The 26,844-nt window shown below is 49.9% G+C and overlaps 2 protein-coding genes across 2 annotated transcripts; one reads left to right on the top strand and one right to left on the bottom strand.

The window, feature by feature from the left end:
• The first annotated feature begins 38 nt into the window (after positions 1 to 38).
• MRPL9 (mitochondrial ribosomal protein L9) lies at positions 39 to 9,253 on the top strand. Its single transcript, XM_035099380.2, has 7 exons — positions 39 to 292; positions 2,570 to 2,729; positions 4,713 to 4,837; positions 5,369 to 5,419; positions 7,253 to 7,354; positions 7,815 to 7,898; positions 8,832 to 9,253. The coding sequence occupies exons 1-7, from the start codon at positions 200 to 202 to the stop codon at positions 8,943 to 8,945; spliced, it is 729 nt and encodes a 242-aa protein (XP_034955271.1). The 5' UTR covers positions 39 to 199; the 3' UTR covers positions 8,946 to 9,253.
• A 3,829-nt stretch (positions 9,254 to 13,082) lies between these two features.
• On the bottom strand, positions 13,083 to 19,620 carry RIIAD1 (regulatory subunit of type II PKA R-subunit domain containing 1). Its single transcript, XM_035099096.2, has 4 exons — positions 19,504 to 19,620; positions 15,523 to 15,599; positions 14,918 to 14,964; positions 13,083 to 13,450 (listed from the first exon to the last, which is right to left on the bottom strand). Exons 1-4 carry the CDS (start codon positions 19,600 to 19,602, stop codon positions 13,377 to 13,379), a joined length of 297 nt encoding a protein of 98 aa, XP_034954987.1. The 5' UTR covers positions 19,603 to 19,620; the 3' UTR covers positions 13,083 to 13,376.
• Positions 19,621 to 26,844: the final 7,224 nt, after the last annotated feature.

Below are 26,844 nucleotides of genomic sequence, written 5' to 3'. Positions count from 1 at the left end.
CGTGTCACGGTAGGCAAGGGAAAGAGAGAAAAGAGCAAATAAACCCTGGGGGAAGAAAGCGTGCTGGGTGTCCCCGCCGGCCCCTCCCTCTCGCGCTGCCCGCCCCGCGGTCGACCCACCCCGGCGGGCGGAGCCAGGCGAGGCCGAGGCTTCTCGGGGGCCTGCGCGGAGCGAGGCGAGGCGCGTGCGTGGAAGGACGATGCTGGCGGCGGCGGCGAGGGGCCTGATCCTGGCAGGGGCCTCCTTGGGGGTCCCGCTCGTGCGCAGGGGGCTCCGCCTCTCTGCCCCCCTGGTGAGGAAGGAGGGGGGTAAAATGCATGGGGAGAGGGAGGTGGGGGGCCGGGGGGTTGCTTTGTGGGCCCATCCGACAGTGATTTTAGTACATATTTTAAAATTCAGGGGTAGATTTTGGGAGAAATATAGGGGGTGGGGTGCAGGGGGGGTCGCTTTGAGGAGACTGCTGAGGGGGCGAAAGGGGGCAGGGGTGTGTTTGATGTCTATCTAAATGGGAGCCTTTAAGAGGAGACTCTTTTGGAGGTCATTTCAGAGAAATTACAGGGCGGAGTGGACCTGGGGGTGTCTCTGGGGGTTGCTTTGGGGGGAGGGGAGTCTCAGGGGGCATATGGGTGGGTGGGTGCATTGATTTAATCTACACTTAAATCTATGCCTTTGTTTGCTGCTTTTATGAATAGGTTGATGGGGGGGGGCAGTGCAGATTGGGAGCCCTGGGATTGCTTTTTTTAGGGGGGAGCTCAGAGAGGTGTTCCATGGACTCTGTGCATTTATGTCTTTACAGTGCAAGTTACAGGCAGGTAGCCTTTTTGGTCTGCCGTAGTCCAAACAAAATAAAACAATTCCTTCCAGTAGCACCTTGGAGACCAACTAAGGTTGTCATTGGTATGAGCTTTCGTGTGCATGCACACTTCTTCAGATACACTGAAACAGAAAGAAGTGTGCATGCACATGAAAGCTCATACCAATGACAAACTTAGTTGGTCTCTAAGATGCTACTGGAAGGAATTGTTTTATTTTATTTTATTTTTACAGTGCAGGTATGTCTCTGCTGTCTTCCGATTCCCCAGGGGGTGTAAGTTTAGACAAAGGAGATGGGGGAGAGCAAAGGTGTTTTTTTTGGGGGGGGGGGAGTCCTCTGGGGTTGCTTTTGGACCACAAGATAAGCACGTGGTCGTGTTTTGCTGTGTACAGTATTTAAATCTAGGTGTATGCTGCCTTGAAGAGCAGACTTTTTTTTCGGTAAGGGGATGCAGTTGGGACAAAATGCAGAAGGGAGAATGCAGATGGGGGGCTCTAGGGTTGCTCTGGAGTGGGGTGACTGTGAGGAAATTCAGAGAGAGACAGAAAATGTTTAGGGGTACTCTCATTTTGACTCAAGAAAACCACCATTTTACCGTTCAAATCAGGAAAAATAAATACAGTAAATGGACAAAAGTACAAAGTTCCACAAAATCTTTAGGGGAATGCATACCCCTGTGCCATCCCCCACCCCCAGAAAAAAAGCACTGTATATAAGATATGTCCATGCTACCTTTAAGAATGGAGCTATGGCCCTTTGAAAATAAAGGAAGTTTTCAGTCCTCATCGTTCTGGGTAAAGGGCTGGTTCAAAGAGGAACATGGGAAGCTGCCATATTCTTCCTCTGAACCTTGGTCAGTGTATCTCCATGGCGTCTACACTGGCTGGCAGCGGCTATCCAGGGTTCCAGGCAGGGGGACATTCCCAGACGTACCTGAAGATGCTGAGGATTGAACCGGGGACCTTCCACATGCAATTCAGATCCTGTCCCATTGAGATAGGCCCCTTCTCTCTCCCCCCCCCCAAAAATTGCTCAGTGACAGAGCGTGTGCTTTGCATACAGAAAGTGGCAGGTTCAATCCCTGACATCTCCAGGTACTTCTGGGAGAGTCCCCTGCCTGAAGCCCTGGAGAGCTGCTGCCAGTCAGTGCAGGCAATCCTGAGCTAGATAGACCAAAGGATCTGGCTTTTGAAAAAAATCAGGAGAGAATTGGAGGTCTTTACAAATTATATGAAGAAAATTGGTTCCCAAAATTATGATTGGCTTAGCCTAGGCTAAAAAGTTCACAGGTAAACAAATTGCCTCTTCACAAAGTAAAAAATGATTACAGACAACCAAAATATGAGATTAGAGAACCCGTATAGTGGTTGAAGGAAGTCAACCTTTTTTCTTTTCTTTCTTTTTTTCTTGTATATCCTTATTCTTTTTATTTTATTTTCCCCACTTTGTATTTTTGGGATTTTTGTCTGTTCTTTTTTTGTATTTTTGGGATTTTATTTTTATAATTTATGTAATTGTATTCCTTTTCGTATGTATGTAATAAGCATATAGCTAATAATTTTTTTTTTAAAAAAAAAGGAACTGGCTTTTGGTCCAAGGCAGCTTCCTATGCTTGTCTTTGAACCCTGAGGACTAGAACATTTGTTTTAAGAGATGGGACTTCCTAACAGGGAGTAGCGAGGAGGCAGGCCGAGTGGCTGTGTCAGAGCGGAGGTGGTGGTGGCTTCTCCCAAGTTCTCTGTCTCCGCTGCTCAGGAAACGTGCATCGTGGAGCGTTGGTGGAAGGTGCCTTTGAGCAAGGTGGGCCGGGCGCCTCGGATTAAGCACCGCCGGTATAAGGTCTACCGCTTGTTGGAGGACACCAAGCACAAGCCCAAGGAGCCTCTGGAGCTCATCCTCACCCAAACCGTGGACGGTACGTTGCTCCCCTTATTACTCCCGCACCCGGTGCCGTTCTGCAGAAGCACCTGCTAATCCGAATTAAGCTTGGGGCAGGCATCCTTTTGTGTGAACGCTTAAGTCAGATTATCATGTGCCTTTGCTCCTGGTTCATTTTTAAAGAGTAAGGAATTAACACAGGGGTAGCAAGCCCTTTTTTGCACCAGTGGGAACATGCTGAAGTTGGAGAGAGGGTGCTGGAGGAGCCAGTCACAAAATGGCTGTTTGGGGGGGGGGTATGGCATAATACAAAATGGCTTCCACATAGACAGCTGCTCCCAAAAACCTTATCCTCATATTAGGAAGTCAGCTGTTGTCTTGCTAGTCCTGATTGTGACAATCACACAATAATGATTTTACACGGGCGCACACACACAAGAGCAGACGTTGTTGCTATCTATCTCAGCAGGGAGCATTCCTCATCACCAGGAAAAATAGACACAGAGGCCTCATCGCACTTGCGGCCATTTCACAGAAATCACTTGGAAGCTACTTGCCCATGTTGCTCCGTAACTTTCTTTTTAGGAGGGCTACATGCTTTTTTTCCTTTAAAGAACACAAGAAGAGCGTGCTGGATCAGGCCAGTGGCCCATCTAGCTCAGCATCCTGTCCTCGCAGTGGCCAAACAGATGCCTTTGGGAAATCTGCAGGCAGGGCCCATCTTGGCTGGGAGTCCTGGGAGTCCTGCCCTCTGCCTTGCCGGCCTTTTCCCGTCTGACCTGGGATGGCACAGTCCTTACTGACTCCAGCTACAAAAACCTGAGACTGCTGAACAGACCCTTGGGCTGGGGTGTTGTTTAAGAGAGGGGGGGTGTGTGGCTGTGGTGGACATTAATTTTTTGCATCTTTATTTTAGATCTCACGATTTGTGTGGCAGTTGTTCAATGTGTACTTTTTGATTTTTTTTAACTAGTGTTTATTACTGCTTTTGTTATGTTTGTGAATCTGCCATTTTTTTACATGCTGCAAGCCGCCTTAAGCACGGTTTCAACTTTAGAAAGCGTACAAATAAAATGATGGGTTGACCCGAGCACAACAGCACCCCCTTTCCTGCTGCAGTTTCCAGGATTCACAGCCATGCTGGCTAGGAGCAATGGATAGCCTTATATTCCACGAATTTGCTCCACCTTCTTTAAAAGCCACCCAAATTGGTGGCCATCACTACCTCCTGTAGCAGCAGGTTTCATAGTTTATTCTTTATGCACTGCATAAAAGTAGCCTGCCCCTCTCTTTTTTTGGTCTGAATCTTCCAACACTCAACTTTCTTGGGTGTCCCTGACTGGTACAGGGCAGGCACACAGGGACTCAGGTGTTCACACCTGAGGGAACATGGGAATTTGGGGGTGGGGGCTTTGCGGTTCACACTCAGCCACTGGGCTATGTTGCAGTTTTGACCTTATACATAAAATAAAAATGTTCTCCTCCTGCCTCCCTCTCCTTCCTGCTGACTTCCTTGTGCTGATTTCTAGATTGTAGCTCCCCTCCCAAGAGGCAAGGACTTGCCCTCTCATTCCTTGCAAAGCATCCAATAAACATGTTTCTAAGTTGATTTTCCTTCATTGGGGTCCATGGCTTTCTGTGGACTTTGTGCTTTATATTAAAACAAAAAATAGCTCCAATATATTTATTTGTTCATGTTTTACTTTACTAAATCACATCTTCATCCAAACATAGATACTAGGATAGTGCAGTTAAATATATGCAAGTATCTTTAGTAGAGGGTAGTCTGAAACCATCTGGAGAACATCGGGTTAGGAACTGTTGTGATACAGGCTGGAAACTTCTCTCCTGCCTTAGTTTTTTTAAAAAAAATTGAGCCGGGATTTCCAGGAAGGAATTGTACATGGGGTGTGTTTTGTAAAGGGAGCATTCTCTCTCTCTCCTGCCCTATGTTCTGGGAGAGCGCTTTACTTCCTACCCCGCTTTGCAGGCAGAAACATTCCAGGTTTCTCTTTTGCAGATGTGGGAAGTCGAGGCGACACCGTCCTGGTGCCCAAATCTTTTGGCCGCAGCCGTCTCCTCAACCAGAACAAAGCCGTTTACGCCTCCCCTGAAAACAAGAAGATATTTGAGGAGGAAAACCGGGTGAGTGCCATGACAACACTGGAAGACCTTGGTTGCTGGATCAGGCCAAAGGGGGGCCCATCTAGTCCAGCATCCTGTTCTCACAGCAGCCAACCAGGTGTCCTACAAGCAGGACCCAAGCACAACAGCCACATCTCCTGCAGTTTCTGGCAGTGACAGCAGAGCAGAGCCATTGATAGGCTTCACCTCCAGGGATGAGTGGACATCAACATACTTTCTGTGGCAGCATCATTTAATTATTTGCTGTATGAAAAAGTGCTTTATGAAAAGTGCTGTATGAAAAAGTTCTGTCCTGAATCTTCCAATATCTAGCTTCATTGCATGGCCCTGTGCTCTCGTATTATATGCGAGGGAGAATAGATTCTCTATCTGCTTTCTCCTGAATGTGAATAATTTTTTTCACACCCCTCCTCAATATGGATATGGGTATTCCTGTAGCCTCGGTCCACCTGCGCTGCTGGGCTGAGTGGGACAATATGGAAGCTGTCTCGCTCATCCTTGACCCTCTCTTCTGTTTTTTTTTGCTCTTAGTTACGTCAGGAAGGGAAACTGCCGAGGCTGCAGACCCACACTGGCGAAAAGGTAAACTGATGGTGCAGATCTACGGTGCGTGTGTAAATACAGTTTTTCAGTAGGACAGTCTGCGAAATGCCCTAACTTGAGCACAAAAAACTAATGCTGGGAAGATGATTAAAACTCTTTAAGTTCCCTACCTGGCACAACAGGGAGAACCTGGCAGGCCACGTACCAGATCAACACGTGTGGCCGAGTGCTTGCCGCTTTCGTGAACGTTGCAAATCTTGTGGGAGTTCCTAAATCACAGATTCCCTGGGAGGGGGTGGGGTGGGGTGAGGGGAAGCTGGAGATAGCCAGCAGGCCAGATCCTTAACCTCCCTGCATCTTGTACATTCAATGCAACAGTGAATTTATACTGCGTTGTACACTGTTGTCACCCACCCCGAGGCCTTGTGGTGTAGGGTGAGCAATACATCTCATCATGATAATAAAAACAGCAACTGCTTGCTAGTGTGGTCAATGCCTGCGGGGCTTGCAGAGGAACAATCAGGAGCTCCCTGGGTGTTTTTCAGCCAAGGTGGATTGTGTCCTTGGATTCTGAACATGCCCAGATGGAGGACAGGGAAGGAGGGGCATGCGATGCTGTGCAGAGGTGATTTAGGAACTCTCATGACTCAGTATTTAGGTAGTGCTGTATATTCTCCCTTGCAGTTCTCTCTTTGGCCGGGGTGGAGGGGGTGGGGGGTGGGCGACAGTAGGCCGTCTCTCTCCCTCTCCCCTCCTTGGACAGGAAACCCCACCTTGCATTTAAATATGCAAAAGCCCCGTCAAATGGCAGCTTCAACTACAAGCAGGAGGACGTAGCGCTATGAGGAACAGGGCAAGCGGCTTACAGGTGAAACTCGGAAAATTAGAATATCGTCGAAAAGTGCATTTATTTCAGTAATGCAACTTTTTATTTTTCTATTTTTTTTACAAATGCTTTCTTTTGGAAATTCCACAGTAATGAAACAAATAGTTACTGTAATACAAAATTAAACATCGCTATTTGGTAAAGGTAAAGGGACCCCTGACCATTAGGTCCAGTCATGACCAACTCGGGTTGCGGCGCTCATCTCGCGTTATTGGCCGAGGGAGCCGGCGTATAGCTTCCAGGTCATGTGGCCAGCATGACTAAGCCGCTTCTGGCGAACCAGAGCAGCGCATGGAAACGCCGTTTACCTTCCCACCGGAGCAGTACCTATTTATCTACTTGCACTTTGAGGTACATTTCATTAATTACATTCTATTTATAATTGACCTGCCTAATGACAAATAATTACAATTTCAACAAATAAAGGCTTGACATATATTGCTTTGCATGTCATGCATCTATCTCATATATTGGTTTCACCTTTTAAGTTGCATTACTGAAATAAATGCACTTTTTGACGATATTCTAATTTTCTGAGTATCACCTGTATTACAGAGTCATACCAGGGGTTCAGTCAGTGGGATTCTCCCCTAGCCCTACCTGGAGTTGCCGGGTATTGCACTTGGCGCCTTTTGCTCTGTCCGCTGAGCTAAGCCTTTCCCCTGAAAGAAAAGCAAGAGTCTAGTCCTCATTGTTCTGAATGAAGGGCTGATTTATAGGAACAGAGGGCGTTGCCTTACACGAGCCAGACCACTAGCCTATCGAGCTCAGCATTTACACTGATGGGCAGAAGCTCTCCAGGGGTTTTATGGGGGGGTCCTCCCCCAGCCCCAGATGCTGGGATTGAACTGGGACCTTCTGCATGAAAAGCAGATGTTCTGCCACGGGCAAAAGAAGATCTTCCAGGTAGGTCTGTGTGTAGTTTTTTGAAGGGCTTCTTTTCCTAAGGCTTTCCGTTGTTCCTCTTCCCCCTCCCCGGTTTTCAGACCGTCCGGTTTCTGCGCAAGTGCACTCTGGAAGTCGGAGTGAACGACTGTGAGCAGTTTGAGCTGACCCACAAGATTGTGGCACGGCACTTCCTGCGAAATGTGAGTTCTGGCTGTGTCCTGCCTTCCTGGTGTGGGGAGGGGGAGGGGAGGGGATCTGGCCAGCTCCTAACAGTCCCAGCCTACACAGTCCTGGGCTGGCTGATGGGAGACGTAGTCAAAAATGGCTGTCCTGGCAGGGGCTGATGGGAATTGTAGGCCAAAATGGCCATGCTGCCCATTAGATTTGTGACGTTTTTCCATTTGCAAAAAAAAAAAAAAGGCTAGGGTGTTTGGGTGAGAGCCCTAATGAGTTACGGGCTGGTGGGGATATGGCAACGGAGGGTTTTAAGAGCATTTCGTAGAGTTGATCTCTTCCTGATTAGGGTGGGCTCATATCCTTGGGGGGAGGGGTTGAGGGGAGAGGAGGGGTTTTTATGGGGGATGCGGAGATCTCAGACAACATGCCCCTGCCCCGCTTGAAGTGGGTGGTTCGGATAATGCTGTGCCCTGGTCCTTCCAGCTTGGGGTCGTGGTTCTGCCGCACACCTTGAAGCTTCCGGATGAGCCCATCACGGAATTGGGGGAATATTGGTGCGAAGTTACGGTAAGTTCGCCTCCTGTACATTGACATATGTGATATTTATAATAGGAAGATTTTCTCTAAAGCAAAATGCCAAGGTGGATGATGCATGTATCGTGTAAAATACGTTTGTTTCTTGGTTTCTTTATTTGTTCAGGGTTTTTTTGCTCACTCTTCACCACAAAGCCCCAGCAATTTGAGAAGTACAATATGAAAGCCAGTTCAAAACAAGTTATAGGGACAAGATTAGGGCAGGTCTTATAAATATATATATCTCAGGTATCAGAGGAAAGAGGCGTGTCTTCTGCATACAACAGAAGCTCTATAATGAAGGGGCCAGGAGAGGAAATTTCACAGGTTAGGGGGTTGCCACAGAGAAGACCCCCCTCCCCAGGCTGAGGCACACTCCCCAAAATTTCTGAGCGTGTTGGAACTGCCAAGAGGGACCCCTTGGCTGATCCTAACACCCGAGAGTGCCTGTGGGGTACAGGGAGATAGTCTTTCAAATATTTGGGGCCCAAGTCATTTAGGGCTTTAAAACTCCAAAGTGAGCACCTTGATTTGGGCCTGGAAACAAACTGGCAGCCCCTGCAGCTGTTTTAAAATGGTGTCATATGAGATCTAAATGGAACTCCAGCCGGTAATCTGGGCAACTGTGTTTGGGACCTGTTGAAAGGCAGTCCCACGGAGAGTGCTTGGCAGTAATAAAAAAGGCATGAGGGCCTGCTGGATCAGGCCATCACTGCCTCCTGGGGTGGAGGGGCGATAATCCAGCCTGGACGTTAAGAGTCCCGTGGCCGAGCCGTCTGCCTGAAAGGAACCGTAGCAGTCCTGGTCTCGGCAGGGGAGCTTAAACACCCTCCCCATCTCCTCTTTCGATTGACCACCATCGTCTTGGCTCTGGGGGACACACCTGCTCCCTGGGCCCCCTGTCCCACTTCTGGCCTCCTTTTTCAGGTGAATGACCTCGACACCGTCCGGGTCCCTCTTTCCGTGGTGCGGTTTGCGGAACCCAAGCCCGAAAGCTACAGGGTCTGGCTGGCTCAGCCGGAAGACGCTCCTCAGCAGTAGCACTGAAGTCCGCCCCACCCCAGGAGGAGAAGGGAGCAGGGGGTGCTCTCAAAACAAGCGATGGGAACTGGGGGGGCACCACGTTTGCCTGCACAGCTCAGGAGATCCAGGGACCTTCGTCCGATCGGGTTTGAACAAGATCTTCTTCAGATTGTGGTTTTTGTCCTAAGTGTTCAAAGGTATCTCTGATGGACAAGCTTCTCTCAAGTAAGAGGATGTGCCAACTAGAATTCCATGATTTCCCTCCTCTCCTGAGGAGCAACAGAATGTCGAGTCTCTTACAAATAAAAACATTTCAAAATCAGAAACTCTTCCTGGTTGCAGTGACTAAGCTCGGCCAAGATCCCCGTTCTGTGGACTGGGAAGGAGAGACGGAGGGAGATTGGCTGCTGAGGCACTCTGTGTCTCTCCTCTCTTAATGTCTGAGGGCATTTGGATCATAAAGCACTGAAAGAGTTTTGTGATGGCGATGGAGGCCAATTGCCTCGGTCGCAGGGTGTGGAGACGGAAGGGTGCCAGTGATCTGCCATTGGCCGAGCCTTGCTCTGACCCTAAAGGTTACGGATTTCCCTTTGGCCAAGCTTGCCCTGACGCTGCGGCAGTTGTCAATTGCCATTGGCTGAGTTGCCCCCGGTTTCCTCTGGAGGGGTGGGGCTCACAGAATAGCCCGGGAAAGAGGTGGAAGAAGGCTTAAACGGGAAGGTTTGAAGAGGGAGAGATACAAGGGAAAACAGGGAGAAGGTCAGGAGAAGGAGGAGTAGTTCCGAGGGCAGAAAACCGGGAAAAGGAACAAGCTAGATGAGAGGTGCTTGTGGGTCGGAGAAACCCTTTCATCATCAGAATCATGTTTCCAGAGTTGTGAGAACTAGGATCTTGCTTTATTTTTAAAGGAAGCACCGTCGCTCAGTGCATACAGAAAGTGCTAGGGTCATTGTGTAATGATACCTCGCAATAGGGCTGGGATCCTTGTCTCAGACCCGGGAGAGCTGCTGGCAGTCGGCGTGGGTTGTGCTGTGCCCCAGCTGAAGTTTTGAACCTTTCGAGAACAGAACTCTTGGAAGGACTTGCAGCAGCGACCCATTTCCCTCTGCGGTGTGTCCCGCCACCAAGGAGACTTTGCCGCTGTGGCGATCCCTTCCCCGGGTGGTGCAAAAGGAGACGGAACCAATGACTCCATCCTGGACGACACCTGGCGGCCCAGCCTGTGGACTTTCGCCTTTCCGGGTCTACGTCTCTCCTCCTCCACAGCCATTCATTACGGCAGTGCGCACCTTGGGCATGAACAATGCCATTTGAAGCGCGCCCTGGAATAATTCACGCCTCGGGCGGTGTGCCTTCGGAGCCAGCCCTTCAGATGATTGATGGGGCCTTCTGCCTCCTCCCTTTTCAAAAAAACCACCCTCCCTCCCGAGAGGGGAAGCACGAGCTTTCTCTCACTTTAGCTGCGAAGGGCTTGGAGCGGCCCGGGAAGGAAGAAAGTGTGGGCGTGCTGTGTTCTCCCTGCGGGGAAGATAGCCGGGAAAGCTTTTTATTTCGTTCTCCCCTCCTCCCTTTTAAAAGCAAAGCAGGGGAAGCTGCCAAAAGTGTCATTAAGCCCCTTACGTGGGCCGGCGGAGGGGCTCTCTCTGCCGGTGGGAGACTGAACACGGCCATGAATATTCACGGACGCGCTCGGCCCTTTGCCGCAGAAGGCCCATCAGTTATGGTGAGGCTGACGTCCCGCCTCGTCAAGGTGACTCCTGAGATAATGTCAGGATGATCCTGCCAAACAAGGGAAGGGGAAGGCGGCTCAGAGGACATGGGGGCTGATGGAGGGAGAGGGTCTGGCGCACTGCCGAGAGGCAGACCCCCGTCTCTTCCTTTAATGGGACGGATGTGGGAAGTTGATCTCCCAGCTGGGATGCAAATATCTGGCCACCTGCTAGCGAATCCATAAAGACACCCACCCACCCCGGTTTTGCTGTGAAGCGCAGTCGGTCGGCGTGGTGCCATCCAGATGTGGTTGGACCCCCAGCTCCGTCACTCTTGCTGGGACTTGGGAATCCCAACAGCACCTGGAAGGTCATAGAATGGTAGAGTTGGGATTGACCCCCAGGGGTCACCCAGTCCAACCCCCTCGCAGCCCAAGAATCCCTGACAGACGGCCATCCAGCCTCTGCTGAAAAGCCTCCAGCGAAAGAGAGTCCGCTGCCTTCATTCCACAGTCTAGACACCCGTCCTCAGCTAACTCAGGGGGGGGGGTCTGTCTTAACCCTTGGTCCTCCAGGTCTTGCCGGACTCCCATCAGCATAGGAACATAAGAGGAGCCCTCATGGATCAGGCCAAGGGCCCATCTGGTCCAGCCTCCTGTTCTCACAGTGGCCCTCCAGTCGCCCCAAAGGGAAGCCTGCAAACGGCACCCGAGCCCAAGAGCACTGTCTCCCCTCCTGTGGTTTCCAGCAACCCATTTTCAGAAGCATTGCTGCCTTCAACTGGAGAAAGGGCACAGCCATTGTGGCTAGAAGCATCCCTGGCCATTGGCAACAATATCTGGAACAGGCATCCCCAAACTTTGGCCCTCCAGATGTTTTGGACTACAATTCCCATCATCCCTGACCACTGGTCCTGTTAGGGATCATGGGAGTTGTAGGCCAAAACATCTGGAGGGCCGCAGTTTGGGGATGCCTGATCTGGAAGAAGCCATGCCAGCTATCCCTGCTGTATTGTGTGGCCTTTTGGTATTAATCTGCCCACTGCCTCTTCCCCATCTCCTGTTGATACTCCCCAGCCGTTTGTTTATTGAATTTCTTCCCCACCTTTTTTTCCTCCAGGGAGCTTGAAGCGGCATAGGCAGGGCTCTCCCTCTTCTCTATAGCGCCCCGAACAACCCTGCAAGGTAGGTCAGGCTGAGAGGCAGTGACAAGGCCAAAGGGTGGCACCCAGTGAACTTCATGGCCAAGTGCAGATTTGAACCCTCATCACCCAGAGTCCTGGCCTGGCACAGCTACATTGCCACACCAGCTCCTCCAAAGGTTGACCAATGGAACCAGAGGGGTGACCACTAGTTCTTGGTCACCATTTCCCTCTCCCCTTTCTTAAATTCTGAGCAGCTTTATTCCAGCAGGAAAGCAGGATATAAATAATAAAACAAAATGCCACCTGGGACCCTAGTGAGAGCTCAGGGCCTGGACACAAGAGTGGTTGGGGCAACCCAGCCAAATGGGGTATAAGTAATAAAATTATTACTATTATTACTATTATTACTATTTTAGGTGTCTTGGAGAGCTGTGAGCAGAGGGGAAGAGCAATCTGCACTAATGAAGCAGAGATTCACCTCCCCTTTTTTTGTTGGTGTCTGCCTTCCTACAGCTTGGCTGCTATTTTTATTCATATTATAGCCGTGACAACATAAATGTTTCCCCTCTTCCTCTCCTGCCTGTCCTCAGAGGGTTTCACCATGACCCTCTCCTGTTTGGCACCACCAGGTGGCAGCAGAATCACACCTCTGGGTGATTTACGAGGGCGTTCCCCTGTCCATCTGCCCTCATCCTGCACCCGACTCCTCGAGCTGCTAAGCGGATCCTGCCTCTCGCCACCCATTTCCCCAAACTACCTTGTTTTCGTAACTAACGTCCTTGCGACCCAGTTATCCTGCAGGTATCCTAAAGGCCCTGCCCTCCTTGCACATCTCTGGGCTCTCCCTTGAGCCTGCTACCAAATCACATCTCTCACATATAGTGGAGGGTTCATTGATATCCAGGCACCAGCTAGAGGAACCAAAGAGGAAACGAGTGGGTTTTGTTTTTTTTAAGCTCCTGGTCCATGCTCTGGGCAAGAGTGAACTGAGCAGGGAACCGGCATGCAGCTTAGTTCTACAATTCCCAGAGTAGTTCTGGGAGTTGTAGCTCCGTGAGGTGAACTGGGATCTCTGACTAGGGTGCAAAAGCAGCTTCCAGAATTTTTTTGGGGGGTTGCCATGACAGTGGTATTGCTGTTTAAAGTGAATGTGGCCTTACTCCCGAGGAAGCCTACGTAGGCTGGCATACTTTCTTTTACAAAGGTATACCTTCTAACCGTTCGCGGGCACTCTCTCCTTGTGCCTTTAATCCCCAAGCAAATAGTTGCCATGGCAAATGAAGTCCGCATCACCCCTTGACTTGGAAGTCCAGCTTTATTCTCTCTCCTCCAGACCCAGAAGAGAAGAGGTTAAACTAAAACACAAAAGAGTAAAAGAGTTGGGTTGTCCGCTCCTCACTCCTGCTCTGAGGAGACCCACTGAAATTGGTGGAGGTTGATTTCAGAGCTGCTCCTCTTGAGCAGAAGCGAGTCGCAGGCAACCCATTCCCAAGAGGCTGCATGCGGTGGGAAGAAGGTCTGTTCATTTGTGATGGGAAGTCCAAAAGCAAAGAGTTTGCATTCTCCTCCGAGAGGGGCCCGAGTGCGAGGTGTCGCTTAGACAGCCTCGTTGAGTTTCTCCATCATCTGCTGCTTGATCTTCTTGGGGAGTTCTGGGTTGGTGAAGTAGTCTGGGAGGAGAGGACGAAGGAAGAGGAGGGGGTTAGCCAAGGGGAGAGGGAAGCTTGTGCCGCTAACAGATTCATTGCATCTCCGAGGTGCACCGAGGACCTTCAAGGCCTCAAGAATTCAAGGGCATATCCCAGCCAAGCAAAAGCACTCCGGTCGTGTGCGGCTGAAGCGTTGCCTGGGGAGACTCTCGGGGGGGCAGGCGGGGAGGTCTGGAGGGCCGCATCTGGCTCCTGGTTGGATGTTCCCCTCCCTTGGCCCGCCGAGAGGGCACACCCCACCCAGAGAAAAACACGCAAGGAAGCTGTGGGGCAGGGCTGGTGGGGGACGGGGCCTGGCGAGAGCTCCCCGAGGGCCAGGGAGGGGTTTGGGGGCTGCATGAAGCCCCCAAGCACACCTGGTGCCGATCTGCCTGCCTCATCCATTCATTCTCCTCAATAAAAGCTCCAGGGCACAGAATAGAAAGGGACAGCAAGGCCTCGGCTTCCTGTTCTCTCCCCACCCACCCACCCCGGCCATGATTGAATAGCCCCCATCTGTACGGGGTGTTCTCTTTGTCACAGACCCGACAGCAAAGAGTACTTCATGCACTGGCCATTCCTGAGCTCCACTCCCAGTGCCAGAGCATCTGCCCTTGTTTGAATGACTTCGGTTTATTCCTTCTGCGAGCAGTGTCTCTCTCCTGATCTTTGATTTCTGACGGGGCTGGGTTGTTCGTTGGGTGCACCTTGTACTTTGAGAGCCTCTTAGGTGGGCCCTGCGGCATCGTGAGGGAAAGGCACTCTAGGGGAAGCTGTGGCCCCCAACCTGTTGGGACTACAGTTCCCATCATTCCTGTGGTTGGGGCTGGTGGGAAGTGGAATCCAGCAGCCTTCAGAAGGCCACGGGTTGGCTTCCCTGAGGGAGAACAGTGCTAGTCACTGTTAGCTAAATTTTGACCAGACATTCTCAAAAGATTTACAAGGGACAGGAATCGGGAGGGTGGAACCCTCCTTAGTACACGGCAGAAGCTCAAGCGCACATCGTCTCCACGCAGAAACGTGTGTGCGGTTCACTCCGGTGCACTTGGTTCTCTCCCCTGCACAGTTGAAATGTCTGTGGGCATTCTGTGACGCCCAGTGCCATCTCGCAGAAGCTGGTCCTGCCAGCTGTGGAGGTCATGGCCAGGGATGGAGGGAGGACCCCTATGGGTGCCCAAGGGTGAGGGGATGCTGGGAGTCCCAACCAGCGGGATGCAGGTACCCCATCGCCAGAAGCTGCTGTGGTACCCACTCTAATAACATAAGAAGCTGGATCAGGCCACCCGCCCTTCCAGTCGAACATCCTGTTCTCACAGAGTGCAACCAGTGCCTGCGGGAAACCTGCGTGATTCAAGCCCAAGAAAATACTCCCCTCCAGGTCCTTCCAACAACTGGTATGTGAAAAAGTAAAATCTCTCAATACCTAAGGCTAGTAAATGAAACTCTTACCAGCAGCAAACTCCCGTATATTATTTGGTCTTTGCAGCAGAACTTCCCTGGAAACGTGGAGCAGGGAGGAGGGGGAGAGAGGTGGACAAGAAAAAAGACTTTTACAAGGGAGTTTTTTAAGCAGTTGATTGTGTTTTCCCCCCTTTCTCCTCACTGTTGATTTTGTAAGTCCTTGTCAAAGGTACGCAAGACAAATTGGTAAATCACTCTTTCCTTATTGGGAATCGATAAGCCAATTAGCAACCGGGGAGAAACGTTTAATTTACATCTGCATTCACCTTTGGGGGTGTGTGTGATGGAGTTTTATATTAAAAACAAGGAACAAGAATGTACAACCGTCACGGAGCCGAGGAAATATTTATAACAATTAAGAAGACCTCTTCGTAATTACAACGGTTCCTTCACTGGGAATCGATAAAGCAATTAGCAAGGCAGCTAGGAAAGTGAGCTGGGGGGCGGAGGGATTGCCAAACTTTTTTCATACCCTGGGCACCTTGTAAATTAAAATAACTTTTTCAGTAGCGTGGTGGGTCACCAGCTGATTCTTCCAAGGCTGTGTCCCCCGTCCCATCCCCCCCGCCAATCATAGAAGTTGAAAAACTTACCTGAGAAATCCTGACAGCAGCATTTCTACTTCCTTGTGCCCACGAAGGTATTTCTCGTTAGCAATCCTGGTGTTTATCTGGGGGAGAAAGGGTCAAGAAGAGGCTAAGATCTGAGCATCTAAGCAAATTTGTCCTGACTTGGAGGTGAGGTTTTTCCCAGTTCCAAATTTTATTGCAGACTATGGCTAAAAGCCTGGTAGCTGTTAGAGATTGTTCACAACCCATTTCTTAACAGCTTGGTGGGAGGGACTGCCAGCAATAGAATGTGAACAAGCAGCGCTCGGTCTTTGAGGGAAGTGGAAGGTCATTTTGGCTGGGGAGGAAAAATACTAAACAAGGTCTAGCGATGGGGAAAAGGCACATTGTGGGGAGGAAAGGAGTCACCAAACTCTTCCCATACTGGATACAGCCAAAGGCTCATCTAGCTCCCAGAAATAAAATGTTTCCGTTTCTCCCCTCACCACAACCCTGTGAGGTAGGTTAAGCTGAGAGAGAGAGAGAGAGAGAGAGAGAGAGAGAGAGAGAGAGAGAGAGAGAGAGAGAGGTTACTGGCCCAAGATCACCCAGTGAGGGCTTCATGGCTGAGTGGAGATTTGAACCTTTGTCTCCCAGGTCTTAAGGCCCATATTCTAACCACTATACCACACTGTGATGCAGTTTCTGGTAGCCTGAAAGGATTTGAGGAAGAGGGGGAACACTGCAGTTACACCAGACAGTTGGAAGGGGACGTCGCTAAAACAAAAATTTAAAGGATGTGCATTGGCTTGCTTTTTTGAGTTACCTAGGCAGAGTTTTCTGTTTGTGTATGCTGCTCCCTTGACCCTCACGGCGGTGGAGGCCTATCCATGGTCTCTTGGACTGTCGTCCCCAAGATCCAGGTGATGACCCAGGCTATACCCTTTTGTAAAGTTGCCCTTTTTTTAATGAATCCATGACTGTGGAGGCCAATTCTGGATCCACACATCCTTCCACAGTGGGGATGTTGGTTTCTGGGCTAGACTTGATCATGGTGAGGGTTTGCCAAGCGTGCCTTCCTCTTAGCACGTTTCTCCCTTGCGTCCTGAGTTCGAGTGTCTTCAAAACCCATGACACCTTTGGTAAAGGCTGTTCTCCAACTGGAGCACTCGCAGGCCAGTGTTTCCCAATTGTTGGTGTTTATACTACATTTTTTTTATATTTGCCTTGAGACAGTCTTTAAACCTCTTTTGTTGACCACCAGCATTACACGTTCCATTTTTAAGTTGGGAATAGAGTAGTTGCTTTGGAAGACGATCATCAGGCATCCGCACAATATGACCAGTCCAACAAAGTTGATGTTGAAGAATCAGCGGGAGGTAACTTATTAGTATGTAGCACTGTAGCAGCCCCACCAGCCCCAAGCAAGGCCAAGTGGCCAAGGGGATGGGAATTATAGTTCTCTGACTCTGATGCCCATCAGCCCCAGCAACCACAGCCAATGGTCAGGGATGATGGTGCTTGTAGTCGACACGAGCCATTTTAGCAAGACATTCCTTAAAGGGGGAAAAAAGGGGTAGGGGATAGACTACCCAGAAAAGCAGAGGAAGGCAGAGTACAGGGAGCCTCCCCACCCACTCCGATAATAATATAGACACCCTTAGCTTGCAGAGAGGCCCATTAAAATGTACAACAAAGATCCATGTGGCACCTTTAAAGACTAGCAGATTTATTGTGGCATAAATGTCCGCGGACTGGATGCTCCTGATGTGCTGGGCTCCAGTCCATGAAACCGTCTGCCACAATAAATCTGTTTTGTCTTGATGGTGCCACGGTGCTCCTCCCCCCCCCCCGGTGTTGGCTCTATCTAGACGTAACTCCAGGCTACCCTCTCCGGAACGTGTCACAGTTAAAATACGGCCTCGGTTAGCTTTTATGGTGGTTGTGGTTGTTTTATTTTATTTTATTAAATTTATATCCCACCCTTCCTCCCAGAGGAGCCCAGGGCAGCAACTGCACAAACGAGAAAGCAATTAAAATATCTCAAAACAATCCCGATGCAGATGCAAACTGGGGAGGGCGTCTACTTAAAAGGATGGCGATGATTTATTAATTTACGAATCTGCTTTTACATTCATGTCTCAAGGCGATTTGCCGTAGTATCGTTAAGAGAGAGAGAGAGAGAGTGAGTTTTGAAGATGGTACGCAAAGAAAAGCCAAAGCAGAGATCTTTTTGTCCAGTTTGGAAATAAAATTAAAATGTATTCGAGTGTTTCCGGAAAGTACAGGTAACGGCTGCCTGTCGTATCGTAGCACCAGCCCAACCTGCAAAGATCACCGCTAATTACAAGCAAGTGTTTTGAGTGCAAAATAAGTATCCCTGAGCATGTGTAGAGTGCTGATTGAGTACTTGCAGCCAACCCCTGAGAGCTGCATCCTCTGTGAGCGTGCCTAGTGAAGGCGGTGAAGGTCCTGCGTGAGTGCCTGGAGGCGGTTAGAGGATGGATGGTGGCTAACAGATTGAGGTTGAATCCTGACAAGACAGAAGTACTGTTTGTGGGGGACAGGAGACGGACAGGAGGAGGACTCCCTGGTCCTGAATGGGGTAACTGTGCCCCTGAAGGACCAGATGCGCAGCCTGGGAGTCATTCTGGACTCACAGCTGTCCATGGAGGCACAGGTCAATTCTGTGTCCAGGGCAGCTGTCTATAAGCTCCATCTGGTACGCAGGCTGAGACCCTACCTGCCAGAGTGGTGCATGATCTGGTTATCTCCCGCTTGGACTACTGCAATGCGCTCTATGTGGGGCTACCTTTGAAGCCTGCAATTAATCCAGAATGCGGCAGCTAGACCAGTGACTGGGAATGGCTGCCGGGACCACATAACACCAGTCTTGAAAGATCTACATTGGCTCCCAGTACGTTTCCGAGCACAATTCAAAGTGTTGGTGCTGACCTTTAAAGCCCTAAATGGCCTCGGTCCAGTATACCTGAAGGAGCGTCTCCACCTCCATCGTTCTGCCCTGACACTGAGGTCCAGCACCAAGGGCCTTCTGGCGGTTCCCTCGTTACGAGAAGCCAAGTTGCAGGGAACCAGGCAGAGGGCCTTCTGGGTAGTGGCAACCGCCCTGTGGAACGCCCTCCCACCAGATGTCAAAGAGAAAAACAGCTACCAGATTTTTAGAAGACATCTGAAGGCAGCCCTGTTTAGGGAGGCTTTTAATGTTTAATAGATTATTTTATTTCATTTTTCTGTTGGAAGCCGCCCAGAGTGGCTGGGGAGGCCTGGCCAGATGGGCGGGGTATTATTATTATTATTATTATTATTATTATTATTATTATTATTATCATTATTAAAAAGCCATCCGAATTTGCAGTCATCACTAATGCCAGCCCCAGAGGTTCCCCCCAAATAGACACAAACCCAAAGTTTTTGCACTGGAAAAATAAAGTCAATCCCACTCCACATTGCGCCATCACATAAAAAAAGACAAGAGAGAGAGAGAGAGAGAGAGAGTGTGTATATACACACACACACACACACACACACACACACACACACACACACACATATATATATATATATATATATACACACACACACACACACACACACACACATACATACAACAACAAAAAGAAGCCAACCCGAAGCAGGCAGATATTTAAAACTTTGTTCTGAAAGAAACAGGTTTAATAATAGTAATCATAATCACAATGTGATTATGCTAAGCAACTTCTCCAGGGGGCTGTGACTTTGGCACACCCCAAAACTCAACCGCCCATTTCCCCAGGCTCCCCATCATCTGCTTTATGGCTATTTCTTGCCCAGCCGCCTTATGGCATCCTCTCCAAACCCGCTTCTCCCGGACCACGAGAGAAGCCCCTTTGCGGGGCGTGTGAACCAGACTCCCAGCATGCCTTGGGAAACCGGAGCCACAGCGTCAACCTTTGTGGGTCTTTCCTAAGGGACCCCCCCTCTACACCCCCACCCACGCCCCTTCCTCCTCGCCTCCCCTTGACCCACCTTGAAGTGGGAGAGCTTGATCTGCTGCTCTGAGTTGAGGGCGCCCCAATCCTGGCCTTGCAGGCCTGAGCCCAAATCGATCATGTCGCGAAGCGCCATGCTTAGGCAGGCAGGCAGGCAGGCAGGCAGCTGGCGTTGCCATGGGGACAGAGACACACAAAGAGAGAGAGAGAGAGACAGGGAGACTCATGCCAAGATCTTCTCTCTCTCTCTCTCTCTCTCTCTCTCTCTCTCTCTCTCTCTCTCTCTCTCTCTCTCTCTCTCGTTTAGAAAAAAGAAAATGCTCCACAACAACAACCCCCATAAAGACCCACTACTCCTGGGGAGACACCACGGGCTTGGCCCTTTTTCGGTAGCGATGTTTGCAGAACCAGGGGTTCCTCCCCTTGTGGGGTTCCTCTTTGTTCATGTGGGAAACACTGTCATTTTTTAAATTGCTTTTATCATTACTGTTAGGCACAATCTCCTTTCGACTCCCCTTCCCTCAGCTGCCATTATTGTCATTTTTTAAAAAAAATTGTAGTACACATGCTTATCTTTTGGCCCATTTTACTTGTGTGGCATTGTTGTTGTTGTTACAGTAGACCCTCGGGTTACGTTACCTTCAGGTCATGTAACTTTCAGGTTGCAAACGCGGCCAACCCAGAAGTGTGTTATTCCGGGTTTTGTCACATGCGTGTGCGCAGAAGCGGCGCCTCTACTTGCAGATTTTTCAGGGTACGTACGGACCCCTGGAACAAATTACATTCGTATCTGGAGGGTCCACTGTATAGCAATTTTCCTTATTTTTCTTACCCATTCTTCGCCACGTGTGTGTGTGTGTGTGTGTGTGTGTGTGTGTGTGTGTGTGTGTGTGTGTAAAATCTCGTTATGAATATTCACCAGCATTTTAGCGCACTTTTCTTAGAAGCATTTTTTGCCTGCAATTCTGCCTGATAAAAACGCAGTTCTCCTGAGCAAATTCCACCTGAAATAATGCATTTTGAAGCATGTTGTTTTCATGCACACTTTCCCCTAGCGCACACACATTTCCCCATGTGTGGCTTGGAGAACTACGTTGCAAAATTCAGAGAAGAAGTTTGGATTTCGAAGGACGGCTGCATTTCAGTTTGCATCGCATTTCAAAAAAATACAAATTAGGTAAGCTGTCCTTTAAATGCAAACTGAATTGATTTCCGCCCACATATCCCTAGTTGTTATTTATTATCCTTGTTAGTTGCTTGTTACCCAAAGGTTTCCAAGAGGTACAACATATTTCAGAGCTAAATATAAATACATTATACCACATCTTTCTTTCTTTATTGTGACTGTGCTCACTGGTGCAAACTACCTTCGCCTGCTTTTTTGGTCTCCTTTTTGCAGCCCTTTTGTGCAAGTACCCACAACATTTTTAGCAGTATATGAGTCCTGGCCCCTCTTTTTTTTTGTTAACCACCAGAGCACACTGTGCTATACCATAAAAGCAGAACAAAACAACCTCCATAACAGGAAGCAAATAATAATAAAAACAGCATCATTTCAGGCTATCAAAGGGCAAAGGTGCCAGGCAGTCCTTGCTGGGGAGAGCATTCTGCAGACTAGGAGCCACCACTGAAAAGGCCCTATCCCTTGTCACTGCCCTCTGAGCCTCCCTCAGAGGGGGGAACTGGAGAAGGACCTCTGAAGAAGATCTAAGGGTCAGGAACAGGCCTTTTCTGTGGTGGGTTCCCATTTGTGAAATGCTATTCCCAAAGAGGGTCACCTGGCCTTACATATATTTTGGTGCCAGGGGAAAAACATTCCTCTGCTCCCAGGTCTTTGGCTAATTAAACAATACAATATACAGTGGTGCCTCACTAGACGAAATTAATTCGTTCCACGGGTCTTTTCTTATAGCGAAAAATTCATCTAGCAAATCCCATAGGAATGCACTGGTTTTTTTTTTAACTTTTTTTTGCCCATAGGAACGCATTAATTGAATTTCAATGCATTCCTATGGGAAACCGCAATTCCCTCGACGAATTTTTCATAAAACGCATTTGTCTAGCGAGGCAACCTCCACTAGAAAAATCCTTTCGTTAAGCGGAAATTTCGTTAAGCAGGGCATTCGTTAAGCGAGGCACCACTGTATGGCTTTCACACTGTTGGGGAGAGGTTGTTTTCATTCGTCACAATATTAATGCCTTTTTTGTTTTGTTTTTTATATTGTAATACTCAGCTGAAGGGCGGTATAGAAAGTTAATTCATTAATTGATGGTGATGACATGTGATTTAGCCCAATTTTGCAACCCATAGATTCACCGGCTCCATTTCTGATTCAACAGCAGAGCCAGCAGGGTAAGGAACGGTGGCGATCCAATTTGGGTTGGACTGGATGACCTCTGGCTCATTTTAAAGTGCATCCTTCTATGATGCCCTACAAATATGCCTTTGCATGGTCCCCTACACACACACACATAGTCTGTCCCTGCCGGGCTCATATTGCTTGCTTGTTTGGTCAGGAAGAAACAAGTCCTCCCTTCAGGGTATGTGCTGTTTATACCTCAGGCAGTAAATGCGGTTTCAATAATATACACTCTCTGTATGGGAGAACCTAAGGAGAGAGAAAAAACATAGACCCTAGATTTCCTGGGCTTCTTAACCACCAATTGATTGCAGACAGGGGAAATTATTCTTTATTTAGTAATATTTATTTCATTTATATCCCACCTTGCATCCAAGGAGCTCAAGGTGTGCCATACCTGGCTCTCTCCCACGTCCTTGCCCATTCTGCACTCGCACAACAACCCTGTGAGGCAGGTTAGGCTGAGAGACGACGAAGGGTGTGGTAAGAAAGTCAACAAATAAAGAAGGTGAAGAACTAAGCACCATCAGCAGAGCACTGTGCCTTTAACACAGGCAGGAATTCTTCAGGGGAAATCTTTCTCATCACACATACAGGTGCAGTAGGGGGGGGAGAGAACTTCACCAGTTGGATTTCTGCCTGAATGCGCAGCTGGGAAAGGCACGTGAGCCCTGCTGGGTGTTGGGCAGGCACTGGCAGTTAGTGTTTTGACCCGTGAGTTTATCTTAAGCCTCCTCAGCCTCAGGCCCTTGGCAGCCTCCCAGTCCTCCTATCTGAAGCCTCTTTCCTTTCGCTGTGCGGTTGTATAAATAGATTTATTTATTTTCTCCGAGCAACCGCAACTCCTCTCTTGAAAATGGCCAAGGAGCGGGAGTGTGGGGTGGGGCGGTGGGGGCAAGATGAGAAGAGAAACTTGAAGCAAAATTGTTTGATGGCGGCGGAAAGGGTAAAGCCAACCTTCCAAATTTCTCTCCCACCACCACCACCACCAGCAAGGGCACGAAAATTGAACAGGATATCAGCATTTGTTAATTAAGGGAAACAAAACGAGACAGAAAGAGTGAGCACGGTATTGTGGTGCAGGCCAACCCAGTGACTCATTCTTACCCTCTGGCGAGGTAGGCACTCTGCCCATGCTCAGAAGTTCCTAGGCACTGCCACCTACTCGCCCTCTGCCCCTGAGCTGCCTAACTGCCCAGAGAGGAGACTGTAAGGGAAACTGAGGCTGTGTTCTTGCAATGCTCGGGGGGGGGGGGGTCAGGTAAAGAGGGAAGGACAGCACCAAGGCACTGCAGCAAGGCCAGGAGCTGGCAGCGGGTTCCCCCCTGGAGCGCCATGGGGTTTGGCAATGGTGTATAAGCAAGGCCTCCATCTAGTGAGTTTTCAAGAAGAAATTCTCATGAACCAGCCAGCATCTCTGGGCAGGTGGAGCTGGGGGGGGGGGGTTAGGCCTTTAGCAAGCATTGCCAAACTCACTCTCCTGGATATATTAACCCCCCCCCCCTCTTGTGGTTGTTTTCTAACCTGTAGGGAAGATTTTCTTTCAAGTGAATGTCAAATGGAGAAATGGTGAAGGGAATAGAGAGGGATAGAGGGAGGCTTGCTCCCGAGGTTCTAATTAAAAGAGGGAAAGTGGGAAAATGAGGAGGGCCCGAAATAGCTGCCTGCAAGAAGGCCACACACTCAAGAGTCGATATTTTGCGCCAAGATGACTTTTGGTTTGAGATTTCTGGGTAGAGCAGCGACCTTTGGAAAGGAGTAAAGGAGAAATTGGCAGAGAGAGAGAGAGAGAGAGAGATGCCTTGAGTGCCAAGGGATGTGCTTTGTTGCACAGAGAGGACCAGTGGCAATGACTTGTGAGAACAGGATGCTGGGCTAGATGGAGAGCCCCTGGCCTGATTCAGCCAGGGCTGCCTTATGTAACCTCCAGGTCCAGGGGGAGTCTATCTAGATTCCTAGATTTTTAGGGATATTTGGCCACTGAAAGACCAGGTTGCTGGACTAGATAGGCCTTTGGTCTAATCGAACAGGCTCCGTTTATGTTCTCATGAGCATGTTAACTCGAAACTGATCTGCAGGCTGCCTCAGTGCAAATTAAGCCCTGCCAATTGAGAGGACAGGCTCTCCTCTCCTCGCCGCCTCCCGTCACTTCAGAGAGGCTGCTGTGCAGGGCGCTGCCAGTGGTGGGAGGCTGGCCTGGCAGGATAATTACAATTATCTCCTGACAAGCGGAGGCGGCCGTGGCATCGCTAAACACAGTCGTTTGCACATTTGCTCCTTGAAGGGCAATCAGCAGCCCACGGGCCTCTTTCTGCAACCTGGCAAAGAAGCGGGCAATCTATCTGATATTTTACACACACACACACACACACACACACACACACACACGGGCCTGGGGGCTGGATCCGGCCCAATCGCCTTCTAAATCCGGCCCGCGGACAGTCCGGGAAACAGTGTGTTTTTGCATGAGTAGAATGTGTCCTTTTATTTAAAATGCATCTCTGGGTTATTTGTGGGGCATAGGAATTTGCTCTTTTTCTTCTTCTGCAAAATATAGTCTAGCCCCCAGCAAGGTCTGAGGGACCAGCCCCCTGCTGAAAAGGTTTGCTGACCCCTGCATTAAGACAATATCTCAAGTATTAAGACACTCCTGTCTGAAACCCTGGCAAACTGCTGCCAGTCAGTGTGGACAATGCTGGGCTTAGATGGACCAATGGCCTGACTCGGGTCTCAATTTAAAGCCAACGCTTTCTTTAGAACCATGAGGACTGGAATGTTACTAAAAATTTAAAAATCAGTGCAGTTTTGAAAGGTCTGGTGTGCCGTACTGGTTCAACTGTATCTGAAGATAGGTCAGCCCCCCCCCCCCCGCTCTTAAACCACTATTGTGCTGTTTCAAACAGTCATGCCTTCCCCCCAGGAATCCTGGGAAATGTAGGCTGCTAAGGGTGCTGTTGTTAGGAGCCTCCCCCCTCACAGAACTACCCTTTCCCAGTGCCCCCACTTTGCATGCAGAGGGTCAATCCCTGGCATCTCCACATAGGGCTGGGGAAGCAAGCCCCCCAGGTAAGGCTGAGAGGCAGTGACTGGCCCAAGGTCACACCTGGTGAGCTTCATGGCTGAGCGAGGATTCAAACCCCAGCCTCCCAGGTCCTAGTCCAACACTCTAACCATTATGCCATGCTGGCTCTTATATAGTCACTTTCTCTGTCGCGGTGAAGGCGACCAGGCAGTGGGTGGGTGAGGAGGGTAAGTCACAGGCATGTTGGGAAGTGGGAGCCCTGTAGCCAGCCTTTAGAAAGGAGCCAGTTCTGCCTTCCCCTGAGCCGTCTTTCCCATTGGTCTTAGTGGTTCATTGCGCCAGGGCGCTGACCTCTCAGGGGCGCCCTAGCGAGTAGGGGAACTGCGCGGCTTTGCCGGCAGCCTCCCCTTTCCCTGCATGCCCGCCAGTTGCGCCCCACCAACTATATGGCTGGCAGGCGTGCAGCTTCCTTCCCAAGCCTCCATGCGAGGAGAGCGATCCCCACAGAGGTTTAGGGTGGAAGATGCATGCAGCTTCCCTCCCAAACCTTTGCATCTGCTAAAGACGGTCCGGTCGTTGTCCTCCTCCTGCTTCCTGGCGAAAGGCAGCGCACAGCCTTCCTGGGCTTCCTTCTTGGGCGCCCCGATGCCAGAGAGCATGTCCGCCAGCATGTTTTCCTGCTTGATTGCTGCCACCACACCAGGGATTGGGGTGGGGGGGTGGCAGAGGACATTTTCCACTGCCCCCTCCCTTGTTTTGGAGTTGCAGGGGCGCCACTGGAGGGATATTTGCACCACGGTGTCGGATAGGCTTAAAACGGCCTTGGCCTTCCCAGAAGTCACTGGAGCTGAATCTGCCCGGTTCCCTTTCTGCAAGAGATGACGTGTTCAGGGCCCCCGCTGGGAAGGCAGGATCTCCCATCCGCCCCCATACACCCCGCAGCTTTTCAGACATGTCCCTTCTGTAGCCCCGCCTCTGTGCCCCCTTTCTTCTCCTTTCTCCCCCCCTCTCTCTGTGGGGAGCAGATAATAGACTTGAAGAAAGCCGCTTCCCGTGGTCCTTCCATGTTTTGCCGTAGGAGGTGCCCAGCTGCTCTCCCTCCTCCCAGCAGGAGGGAAGGAGGCAGCTGGCAAGAGCACTCCAGGTCAGGCTGAGCTTGGCAAGGGAGGCATTGGTTAGGGGTGCAAAGTCAGGAGGGGGGGAGTCGTGGCTTTTCCATTTCCTTGGCTGGAAAGGCAAAGCCAGTGGCTGAATGTGACCGTCAAACCCTCTCTATAAAAGCCCAGGCTGCACTCTTCTCCAGCCCTGCGTCGCACCCTCTCCTTGAGTGTTTTGCCTGGTCGGATTGGGCCCTCGGACTCCAGCCGTGCTCCTTCCTTCCTTGAATAGAGAGGAGCGCATGTAGAAATCTGGCTAGGGTCGTTGACAGTGTTAGTCCTACTCCGAGTAGACCCATTAAGGGATTTGGCTAACTTGGGCCCATTCTTTCCAGCAGGTCAACTTGGAGCAGATCCTCATTGCGTACAACCCCTATTGCACAGAGGTCCTCAAGATTTACATCCTGAGCTGGCCGCCTCCCCCTGCCCCTCCCCAATTTGAGTTGTTGGCTACCTCCCTCTGTGGCAAGAAGGAATTCCCCTGTCCTCATTTGGCTAAAATCCACACCATGTGACCACAAGGTAGCCAACATCCTATACAGACAGAGGTGTGGCTTTGCTCGTTGTTGGACCACAGGGCAAGGAACCCAAACCTCTTCTTGAGGTTCTCGGAGAATTTGCCAGACGGGTAATGAATTCAGGCGAAACTGAATCAGGCTTACTTAGCAGGTGTTAATTTGAAGGGCATAAATTAATTTATATCGAAATGATTTGGAGGGCAGGGCAATGAATGAGAGCAATCAAAAAGCAGCCAAATTGATTTGGAGGCAGATTTGGGAGTAAATGAACTGAAGAGAAATAGATTTGGGGTTGGGCACCAATTAACTGGGGGTGGGGTG

The sequence above is a fragment of the Zootoca vivipara genome, chromosome 17 (assembly GCF_963506605.1).
Source record: "Zootoca vivipara chromosome 17, rZooViv1.1, whole genome shotgun sequence".
Classification (NCBI taxonomy): Eukaryota; Metazoa; Chordata; class Lepidosauria; order Squamata; family Lacertidae; genus Zootoca; species Zootoca vivipara.
The sequence above is the reverse complement of the archived record's forward strand: the minus strand, read 5'-3'. Positions and strand labels throughout refer to the sequence as shown.